This window comes from Engystomops pustulosus, chromosome 5 (assembly GCF_040894005.1).
Source record: "Engystomops pustulosus chromosome 5, aEngPut4.maternal, whole genome shotgun sequence".
Taxonomy (NCBI): Eukaryota; Metazoa; Chordata; class Amphibia; order Anura; family Leptodactylidae; genus Engystomops; species Engystomops pustulosus.
In genome coordinates, this window is record NC_092415.1 from 49175100 (window position 1) to 49187383 (window position 12284).

General features: G+C 41.8%; 1 protein-coding gene across 4 annotated transcripts in view; it reads right to left on the bottom strand.

The window, feature by feature from the left end:
• RGS20 (regulator of G protein signaling 20) overlaps positions 1–12284 on the bottom strand; it is a 116889-nt gene that overhangs the window by 34672 nt on the left and 69933 nt on the right. The window contains exon 1 of one of the 4 annotated variants that reach the window (XM_072151908.1): positions 7175–7794. The exons of 2 other annotated variants lie outside the window; for them this stretch is intronic. In XM_072151908.1, coding sequence (XP_072008009.1) covers positions 7175–7282 — 108 coding nt within the window. In that variant the 5' untranslated portion in view covers positions 7283–7794. Of the gene's footprint in view, positions 1–7174; positions 7795–12284 lie in introns of those variants that run through there. One more of the 4 variants, XM_072151910.1, reaches the window with a different exon arrangement.

Below are 12284 nucleotides of genomic sequence, written 5' to 3' on the forward strand. Positions count from 1 at the left end.
TTGGTAGTCAGAACTTAGAAAACTATTCCCACCATTTGTAAAAACCATGACACACTGGTCATTGTTGATATCTCCCCATCTATAACCAGGGGTCATACTAAAGATACAGCTAAATTTCATCTGCTTATTGAATACATCTTCTGATCAATTACCTGGAGGCCATCTCCTGCATTACACTGACATCCCAGACCTGACGAATGGGTGATGGCTGGACGTTCTTTTATAAGCTACGTCCCTGTACACCACCATTAAGGGCTATTAATTTCCTCTAAAGTCGATGTTAACTATTGCTTGGGATTGATTATTGCCGGGGAATTCTGTGTACGGAGTAATGCCTCACAACCTGGAACCAGTGATGCTGGAGGGCAGGGAAACAACAGAGCAAAGATAGAGCACAGGTCCCTAGAAGGTGATATTTACTAACCCCTTTAATACAGACGGTCCCCTACTTAAGAGCACCTGACTTACAGACAACCCCTAGTTAAAGATGGACCTCTCTGCCCACTGTGACCTCTGGTGAAACTCTCTGGATGCTTTACTATACAGTCAGTCCCCGGGTTACGTACAAGATAGGGTCCGGAGGTTTATTCTTAAGTTTAATTTGTATGTAAGTCGAAACTGTATATTTTATAATTGAAGTTCTAGCCAAATTTTTTTCTTTTGTCCCAGTGACAATTGGAGTTTCAAATTTTTTGCTGTAATTGGACCAATGATTATCAATAAAGCTTCATTAAAGACACTTTACAGCTGATCATTGCAGTCTGGAACTATACTAAAGAATCCAGAGAGCTTCACCAGAGGTCACAGTGGCCAGAGGGGTCCGTCTGTAACTATGGGTTGTCTGTAAGTTGGGTGTCCTTAAGTAGGGGACCGCCTATAGTCCCAGGCTGCAATAATCAGCTGTAAGGTGTCTGTAATGAAGCTTTATTGATAATCCTTGGTCCCATTACAGCAAAAAATTTTTAAACTACAATTGTCACTGGGGCAAAATAAAATTTTGTATGGATCTACAATTATAAAATATACAGTTTATACTTACATACAAATTCAATTTAAGAATAAACCTATGTAACCTATCTTGTATGTAACCTGGGGACTGCCTGTAGTTTCCAACTCTGACTAAATTATACTTAGCATATTTTTGAGACACAAGGCCACATTGAAATGGACCCACAAAAGCCCCATTGTCTAACTGTCTTTAGTACATACCACCTTGAACTGCACTTTACCCTTTTCTGCTCAAAAAGAAGTTCTGCAGCAGCCAAAATTTGTATTGTAAAGAATTATAATAAATCTTAAGAGTCACCCGCAGAATCCTGTCATGTATATACATCACCTTTTAGCTACAAGGAATATGTATGTTCATGCAACTTACTGTGTGGGGTACACACCCTGTATATAATATACTAACATTCACCTACTGTTAATTCTGCATTTTAGCACTTACTAGTATTATAGAAAGTTAGTATACTACCAGATTCAAAGAGACCATGACAGGATATCATACTATATAGATGCAGTACAGTATTCACTACACATACAAGGTTGGTAAAATAATTGTATAGTCTTTGGCTATCAAGACACAATTGGGCCTATGGATCATTCTTTGTGCCCCATTCTGGCATGAAAAAGTCACTATTTCTGGCACACACCATTGAAGTTTTTACTCATTCCCTCTTTTGCACCAAGTAAAATGGGTGTCCCAGTGCAGGGGACAATGCCAGCCAGGGTGGAGATGCCTTGACCCTGCCAAATATACTGTAGATTTCGGATTTGGCGCACCAATTGATATACTGATCCTATTGATTTCATCCCGCAAGATGAGAAACATTATAATATAAACCCAACATAGTTAATAGGGTTCGGATTGGGATAAACTGGTGGCTGACGTATGCAGGATCTATCCTTCTCTAGCTTTACGTCACATAACAAAAAGCCAGACTGATAAAAGTACAACCAGAACTTTCCGACATCTTATCAGGCATCTAGTGTCACCTTGTATCATTGTATATGGTTAATAACATGTTATACTAGATATATATGGTGGGTATTAGTGCAATAAAGTGGATGTCCAACCTGCTATTCTCCAGCTTTAGGCAAAGTATTGCCCCACCGGCAGGCACTGAACAGAGGAATACACTTATAGGGCCAACACCCATAGCAACTTATACACAATAACCATTGCAGCAAAACATTTGTTGAAATACATTTTTGCAGCTGGCGAAATATTTCTCAATCAATCACAGTATACGGCGTCTATAACATAAACCAACCAAAGTAATACCTGAAGCCTAAGAGCGTATTCATAGTAGTAAAAAGCAAACGTCAGTATTGTGCCTAGTTCTGCGAGGATAGCCACATTGGCGCATATTTATCAGGGCCTCTGCACCACGTCAATGGTGTAGAAGCCCTGAAACAATCGCAAATGCGAGCTTATTGCTAGCACTTGTGATTATTTACCCCAATCCGCCACCTTCACGCCAGTGGCAGCCGAGCGGAGGGCGCAGCCGGGAGAGGGCCAGCCTGGGCGTTACTGTCCCTGCACACTCGCTGCAGCTGGCGACTTTTCACAAATCCACGGCTGCTTTTATTTCTCGTAGAAATAAATGCTGTGCAGTATCGGGGCTATTTTGATATTTCTGATAAATATCCCCCATTATATCTATGTTTCAGTATAATATCTCTATTAGTGCTTATTTTTACAGAACATTGGGTATTGAAAGTATTCAGACCCCTGTATATTTTTCTCTCTTTGTTTCATTGCTCCCAATTAGTAAAATTAATAAAGTTTTTTTTCCTTTATTAATGTACCCAACCTTGACAGAAAAAAAACCCAGAAATTTTGATAGTTTTGCCAAGTTATTCAACAAGAGAAATTGAAATATCGCATGGTCATAAGTAATCAGACACTTTGATCAGTATTGTGTAAAAGCAGCTTTTTCTTGGGAATAATGCAACAAGTTTTCCACACCTGGATTTGGGGATCCTCTGCCATTCTTCTTTGCAGATCCTCTCCAGTTTCCTCAGGTTGGATGGAGAACATTGGTGAACGCCATTTTCAAGTCTCTCCAGAGACGCTTAATCGGGTTGCGGTCAGGGCTCTGGCTGGGCAAGTCAAGAATGTTTGAAGCCAATGCCTTGTTATTTTAGCTGTGTGCTTAGGGTCATTGTCTTGTTGGAAAGTGAGCCTTCGGGATTGTATTTTGCAGGTGATGAGTAGTGCCTGGTTTTCTCCACACAAACTGCTTAGAATTCACACCAAAAAGTTCAATTTTCATCTCATCAGACCAGAGAATCTTATTTTTCATAGTCTGGGAGTCCTTCATGTGTCTTTTTTCAAACTGCATGCAGCTTTCATATGTTTTGCAGTAAGGAGAGGCTTCCATCAGTAGACTCTGCCATAAAGCCCCGACTAGTAGAGGCTGCAGTGATAGTTGACTTTGTGGAACTTTCTCCCCTCTCCCTACTTCATCTCTAGAGCTCAGCCACAGTAATCCTGGGGTTCTTCTTTACCTCTCTCCCCAAGGCTCTTCTCCCTCGATTGCTGGACAGCCATGTCAAGGAAGAGTTGTGGTCGTCCCAAACTCTACTGTACTCTTAGGGACCTTGAGTGCTGTAGAAATTCTTTTCTAACCATGGCCAGATCTGTGCTTTTCCACAATTCTGTCTCTAAGCTCCTTGGGCAGTTCCTTAGACCTCATGATTCTCATGTGCTCTGACATGCACTGTGAGCTGTGAGGTCTTGTATAGACAGGTGTGTGCCTTTCCTAACCAAGTTCAATCAGTTTAATTAAAAACAGCTGGACTCCAATGAAGGAGTAGAACCATCTCAAGGAGGATGAGAAGGAGGAAGGAAGGATCAGCATATGAGTTAAATATAAGTGTCACAGCAAAGGGTCTGAATACTTATGACCATGTGATGTTCAGTTTTTCTTGTTTAATAAATTAGCAAAACTAACTTTTTTTTTCTGTCAAGATGGAGTGCATAGTGTACATTAAAGGGAACCTGTCACAATGCGACCCATTTTTAGCACCCCCTCTAGTCCCCACAAAGCATAGAACATACACTGCCAATTTTTGTATTAAAAATAGGTTTTACAGAAAAAAAGATACCATATATATATATATATATATATATATATATATATATATACAAAAAATGTGCTGAAAAAACCTTTCCTTGGCTTATACACGAGTCAATATAAATATTAAACTTATATACTCATCCTCCAACGGTCCTGATGCTCGGCACGGCTTCCCGATGTCGTGTCGCATGGCTCCTCTTCTGTCTTCCCTGCGGCTCCTCTTCTGCCTTCGGTCTTCTGTACAGCAGGCAGGGACGCGTCATGTTATCTTCCTGGAGATAACATGGCTGCCTCTCTGCCTGCTGTACAGAAGACCGGAAAAAAAAGAGAAGCCGCGGGGAAGACAGAAGAGGAGCCGCGCTGAGCATCAGGGCAGCCGGAGGGTGAGTATAAAAGTTTATTTTTTTATTCAGTGCTGGGTGGGCTGGCTGTATACTACAGGGGGCAAGTTGGGCTGGCTGTATACTACAGGGGGCAGGCTGGGCTGGCTGTATACTACAGGGGGCAGGCTGGGCTGGCTGTATACTACAGGGGGCAGGCTGGGCTGGCTGTCTACTACAGGGGTCAGGCTGGCTGTATACTACAGGGGGCAGACTGGCTGTATACTACATGGGGGCAGGCTGGCTGTATACTACTGGGAGCTGGCTGGCTATATACTACAGTGGGCTTGCTGGCTGGGGGAGCGTGACCAATGCATTTTCCACCCCCGGCTTATACTCGAGTCAATAGGTTTTCCCAGTTTTTGGTGGTAAAATGATGGGTCTTGGCTTATACTCGAGTTTATACGGGATGTTATATAGTAACTTTCAATGGCATGTGCTCTGTGACTAGGAACATTTTAAGAGCTTACCAATTGGCTGCAATGAAACAAAGAGTGAAAAATTTTAACTGGTCTGAATACTTTCCATTCCCACTGTATGTCCTTTATTTCAGAAAAAAGAAGCCAAAGATGATAGGTACATTAAAACATGGACAGAGTATGGATGCCATCTGTGAGCTATCCCAATTCATGGACCACTGCTAGAACCCACTCAGAAAAGTTGCTTTTGTATAGTAATTTTCAGGAGATTAAACCACTTTCAAGTTTTTTTTTTACACAAAAAGCAAATAATACGTGGAAGGGAAGTTTAGGAAATAGGACAAAGCTAGAATGGATATCTGAGTAAGGCCTTTGCATATAATTTGTTACCCATGACCCAAATATTCTTAAGGTCCTTATTGACTTCTAAGTGAGATCCCATATACTGCAAGGACACGGGTGATAAACAGATAAAAATAAAAAAATCATCATTCTGCATTTTTATTTGACAGCCTCTTACTGTACTGTATATGTGAATGGAACCGTTTATATTGTAGGGTCAGTATCCTGCTTCTGGGTGTAGGGGTTCATATACTGACAAGAGATTAATGTATGGGACTGTATTTGATAAAAATGAAATAGATGATAAATACACAGACAGAAACATGTTAGATACATATATAGATTAATGTAGACTAAAAGATTACATGGTTAAATAATAAGATACTAAAACAGATACTTAAATGGATACTGGATAGATATTGAGCAATTGAACAAAATATATCACAGATAGATAGATAGATAGATAGATAGATAGAAATTCAAAAAAGAGGCAGCACTCCAGATATAAAGTGAAAAAATTGGAAGGGTTTATTCCAAAACCGGCGACGTTTCGGTGTTTATCACCTTTTTCAAGCCTTGAAAAAGGTGATAAACACCGAAACGTCGCCGGTTTTGGAATAAACCCTTCCAATTTTTTCACTTTATATCTGGAGTGCTGCCTCTTTTTTGAATTTCTACATAAGTAAGTCTTTTGCCAGGACTATAGAGCCTTTGCACCCCCTTTCCTACAAAGGTTTTTTTCTACACTGTGCTGCTGTGAAACTTTTTTCGTTCCTAGATAGATAGATAGATAGACAATTATAAATATATAATATACATAAGACAATTAGATATAAGATAGATAGAAAGAAAGGAATACGGGTAGATAGACAATCTATCATATAGATAGATAATATATATATGAGATCGTTATACATGAGATATATAGGAAGATAAATAGGAAGATAGATATAGATAATATATATGAGATTGTTATACATGAGATAGATAATATATATATATATATATATAAGATAGATAGACAATGTATCACATAGTTAGAGATAGATATATAAATAGATAGTTATATATGAGATAGATAATATATTGCATGGTTATCAATAGATAATATATATGCGATAGTTAGATATAAGATAGATAGATACAAATCCCTATACAATGTAAAGACATAAAACAAGAATTTGATGTAGGATTCTTTTAAATGAAGATTATACGCTGGGAAATGTCCCCACAGCGGTGAGTGCGGAGGGGGCTGTTATGTCACTACTGCATTTTATAATACCCAACCTACAGCTCTATAGTAAAGAGGATAAACTGCAGTGTGATAACATCCGATGTCCACAATGGAGGAATCACTATCAGTCAGTATATGTGAGAGAACTTACTCACCATCACACATGCACTATCATACATGGCTACATAGGTAACTTAGGTGAAAGAAACTACAAGCCCCAGCATGGGCTGCCCGTGTATCCTACGTGACAGGATGACTATTCGGGGGTCTATATACAATAGGTGATGTTATTTTGCATTGAGCAATGACATAACCAGCTCTGCTACATGTCAGTGTAGTGTGACAGGCGGGCAGCACTCAGGCATCTGTCAGGATGGTGTCTGCACTGGATGCCTGTGCACAAAGCAGGGATGTGATGTTACTATAGAGGAGATCCCTGAGCTGCAGCATCAGGACCAGACATGGTAGACCCTATATATCCATCTATATGACACATCACCGCGCTGCTTTCCTTCTCTCATTCATTCAATGCAATACACAACCTGCAGCATCACATCCCCCATCCACTGCTGCACTGGATTCCCTCATTGCAAATACTCTCAGCACTTGCATCATGTCAGAGATCTAAAAATGGAGCCCATTGATGTCTAGAGAAGCCCTGCACCCGTGCAAGCAGCGGATGATGCTGGTCACTGCAGCCAGGGATATACTTACAATGTCACCATCAATGCCGGGAGATTGCCGCAAGTCTTTGCCTTGATCACATCCGTTGTAGCTGGGCTGATCACCCGGGGCTGGCTGCGGCTCATCACCCATGCGCATGCGTCTCAGGCTCCGGCTCTTTGCAGACCGATGCTTATTATTATTATTAATATTATTATTAGGCTTCTCCCTATTAATTCCACTTCAAATATAGGACAAAATTCAAGAAAAGGAATAAAAAGAAATAAAAATGACTGGTGGTGCCGCTGCTGGAAGAAGGGATGGCGGAGATTATTATCCTGGAGTAAAGGAGAAGTGAACCGTGAATGGCAGGGAGTGAGATTAAAAGGCTGCTGCTTTCTCTGTGAGAAGTGCCTCCCTTTCCCATGGAGTCCCTAGACATTACAGTCAGCGCACAGCAGTGTGTGCACCCAGGGAAGGTGTATGTACATAGTAGTGAGTGTGTGTCAGCCCGCCTCATGCATGCATAATCATTACTGGATGACTCTCATAGGAATATGACACAGGTGGCCGGGACCATGTTTTGGAATGGCCGCGATGGGGTTAATGCCCTTATATGGTCACTGTCCCCCTGAGGGTCTGGCAGTGGCGGGAGCAGCTCCTGTGATGTGACGAGAACATGGAGGCTTCCCCTCACACTCACAGCGCTGTGTACACACACACTACTGTCTCTCCTGCAGTAAAAAAATGACTTGATATATAAATAACATTCACGTCACTTCCTCTGGTGTCACAAGAGCAGAAATCAGGGTTCCCTGGTTACTGAGGGGAAGCAAAACAAGGATTTGGGAGCAGATAGCTGCTTGTCAGGAGAGGGATGTCCTGAGGTGTAAAATTACATAAGAAAGATGTCCATTTCACATTTCCAGCACAATTCTAGTTATAAAGCTGGGTAACTACTACAGCAGCAGTACCATGAAGATTTGTGATGATTTGTCATGTAGGATTCTGGGAAAGCTGGGTGACAAACCCCAAAGGGGATTCATTTTTAGATGTGGTCACTTATCCTTGTATGATGCCATATTGATTAGACCCCAGATATTTTTTTTTAGCTTTTTGTCATCTAATGTGTTGTCAGGGACCACCCATTATAGATGTAAGGAGAAGGAAGGATCAGACATATTTGATCCCAGCATGTCCGATCCATAAGAGAATGCAAAGCTGCTGAGCACAATACAAAATATGTTCCAGACCCCATACTATAAAGCAGTGTTGGCGAGCCTTTTAGAGGTTGAGTGCCCAAAATAAGACCCAAAACACACCAGCTTTTCCCAAAGTGCCAACACAGCAATTTAGGCAGTAACAAACGTATTACTACCAGAATCTTTGAGCTCCAATCCGACCCTGTCCACACCTTCTCACTCTTCAGACAGGACCAAGCAGCACAGGATGGGTCACTTTAAAATAGCAGGGCACAACTTGGACTGCCTGAGACTGCAGAAAGATGCCATGTCTGGCAAGCTCTGTGCCTGGGAGACAGCACATGTGCCCACAGAGAGGTCTCCGAGTGCCATCTCTGGCACCAGTGCCATAGGTTCGCCACCACTGCTATAAAGTATTACTTATGGTACTGATCACTTTGTATCGGGTAGGGACACCTTGAGGGCCCCCTTTAGGGCTCCTAGGTCCTGATTTATCTGCACCCCTTAATAATACAATAATATATTAAAAAGATAAAGCCATTTCTGTATTTGTGACATATCCATGGGTGTAGGTCCCACCTCTAAGACCGGCACCTATTTTGGGAACAGGGGTCTACTGACCCCCAACCTGAATCAATAACGAGTTTGCCACTTTCCATTCATATCTATGGGAGCACTGGATATGGAAGACCATACAGACATGTACTGTACAGCAAGTACATCCATCAGATTTGCAGGAAGGGGGTCAGTGGACCCCTGTACCTATCATGTATTTATGACATGTCCTGTGGATATGTCATAAATACAGAAAATGGGAATCCCCTTTTAATGTTATTGTATGTTTAATATCACTTCTTTCTGGTTACTAACTCTGCTTGCTGTCAATCAGTAGGAAGCTATACTGCTTATCTCTAGCATATAAAAACCAATCCATCGTCATTGGATGGAGACCCAGGTGCGAAACAGATACAAACAATATAAATTGATGACCCCTAGGTTATCCCAATGTTATCTCCTCGTCCCATTGAAATAAAACATACGGACTTGGTTGATATAAACATGTATGTGTTTATGAAGGAGTCAGTTCTGAGGGAACCTGTCCTTGTCTTCCCGGTGGAGAGGAGGACATGTCTCTGACAAGTTGTATGCTTCTTATTTGCTTCCTTCTTCATAAAAATAGCTAATTCAAATATTTACTGACCTTTCCAGAAATTTGCATATTAACACATGTACACAATGTCTCTGCGGACGAGGCTGCTACGTCTATGTACGGACTCACTGCCGCTATATTACCATTACTTCAGGGCTGTTCTTTATTGTAGACTTCACTGTCTTGTTCCAATAACCCCTTTAGGACTGGCTTATTTTTGGGCCAAACATCTCAATTTTTGCAGGACTAGTTGTGTATTTCACTGACTTGATCCTTGGGTTCTTGCAATATATTGATTTGCTATCATTGATTTTTGTAAGGAAACAATAAAAAGTTATTCTGCTATTGTTATACCACCATCAAACTCTTAAAGGGATATATCCACTGAAGACTTGGGTATGACCTTGACCTTTGTGTGCCTATCCATACATATCGAGCAGTCCACACTAACATGGTGATCCAATCACTCGGATCTAATGAATGAGACAGTTCGCCTACAAAACATGTAATATAATAGTTAAATAATCCTTGCTTTCAATTTTTTTTATTTCTCTGGTAATTCTGGTGCTGCTCCAGTCCATCTCTTGGTTTTACTGTGTCTTGTATTGAAGGGCCGATACAACACATTAAACCTGACTGTTCAGTCAGCCGAATCTTCAGAATAAATTCAGGGCTCTGTATAAAGAGCACCTCAGCTATGCCCCCACTTTTAGGGTTTGTGTAAGAGGGTCCTCAAGTATCCAACAAAACTACTTCAGAGGGGCATAACCTCGTCAGGTATCTCCATTCTAAAATATCCAGATTAGGCCTTATTCCCACAACTGTGTACTCGCCTGGAATGAATCCCGGGAGAGCAAATGGCCGGAAGAAGGAGGGGTGATCATTTTTCACCCACTTCCCTCCGTAGGCAGATAATGGTTCGGTGATACACTGTGTGCTCCCCGTGGCGTGACCAGGAACCATAGAGGTCTATGGGGCTGTGATCTTGTTGCAAATCAAACCAAATCACAGCCCCCATAACGGGCGACTGAATGAGCCTTAGGCTACATTCACACAATGTATGCCCGCCATTCCGTAGTGCGCTGTGGAGAGGAGCAGGGGATGAGCGCTGCTCACCCCCGTCCCTCTCCATAGGAAGATACAGCGCACAGGGCCGTATTTCCTAGAAAGATAGGACATGTCCTATCTTTCTACGGGCTATGGAGCGGTATGGTGCCGCTCCTGTACGGTGCCGTGAGCCCATAGAAGTGTATGGGGGACGTATATACACCGTATATACGTCGGCCGTATATACGCCCCCCATACGTTCGTGTGAATGTAGCCGTATGGTGTGAATCCCAGTAACTCTACATAAATAATGATGTAATACCTATGATATAGCAACTATCATTCTCATGCTCGCAAATGTTGGTTTTGTCCATGTGTTATATGTGTTTTTTTCTTTATTTCAAAATTAAACATTACCTTTCAAAAATGCAACGCATCTATACATATGGTATCAATGACATATCTGTATCTCGGGCAGGTAGCCGTAGGTAGTTTTTTTTTACAGTGGTGTATATTTTCAGATTAATGCTGAACACATCTAATGTAGATGGATACAAGCATATCCCAGCACATAGACATACACCACTGAAATAGACTCAGGACAAGGCAGTGTTCAGCACCTTGGACAGCAGATCCTTCCTGCGCGCACTCACGGTGAGCAGTGACTGGTGTTTATTTGTCACCGGTTATCTCAGACGTCTATGACATGGATGAAGGCGGCTTTTATCAAGCACTTTGCACATAATAATAGTCAACTCCTTCTCATTACTTCCTTATTTTGACACATACAACCATGGCAACATATTTTGAGCAGACTGTACTACTCCCCATGTGTATAAACTGTTTTGTATTAGCTGTATTATTTAGCAGTTTTTTTGTCAGGGGAAGGGGGAATCTATTCTTAATTAATAATTCCCTTGCCTTAGAACAACCACTTACTGGCTACAACCACCACCTGGTGGTACACTGCCACCAATGCAGTGTTTGTCACCTTGAACCTATGGCACAGGTGACAGAGGTGGCACTCAGAGCCCTCACCCCAGCATAAAGTTTGCCTGACAGGACTCAAAGGATCTTCCTGCAGTCCCAGGCTCTTTATGCTGCTCTTAGAGGTATTTTAAAGCAACATATCCTTGGCTGCTTGGGACTGCTGGAAGAGTGAGAATGTGTAGAAAGGGATTATCTTTGGAGGTCATCCTGTTGGCCTCATGTTTCTACCTCTACAGAGGGACCCTGGAGATAAGATAAAATGTGATCCAAATTTGCCCTTCTTCTTTCAACTGTATTGGCATCCTCAAGAGGCCAGTACGATTGAGATCTGTGATACAGCAGGTAGAAATAATGTGCTGCTTAAAATTCTGTGTTGGCACTTTGCAATAAATAAGTGGGTTTTGATTGTAGATTGGGCACCCGGTCTCTAAAAGGTTTGCCATCACTGCCTTAGGGGTTATGTGGCAAGGTTTCTCCCATATTCAGGAACATCCTCTACACCAAATAACATAAATATGCAAATGAGCTAGAGGCGCTCAGGCCTACGGCAGCTGAGTGCCTCCTGGCTCCGTCCGGTAATAAAACATGGATGCCCCTTTATTAAAAATTCATTTTTACGGCCGCACGCGCTGTAGATGACTGGTGATGTCACCTGGCTGTCTGCAAATCTCGCACATGCGCAGGAGTATTACATCTTGCACAACTGGCTGGAAAAATGAATTATAATGAAGGGGGCGTGCATATTTTATTATCAGATGGAACAAGATGCCTA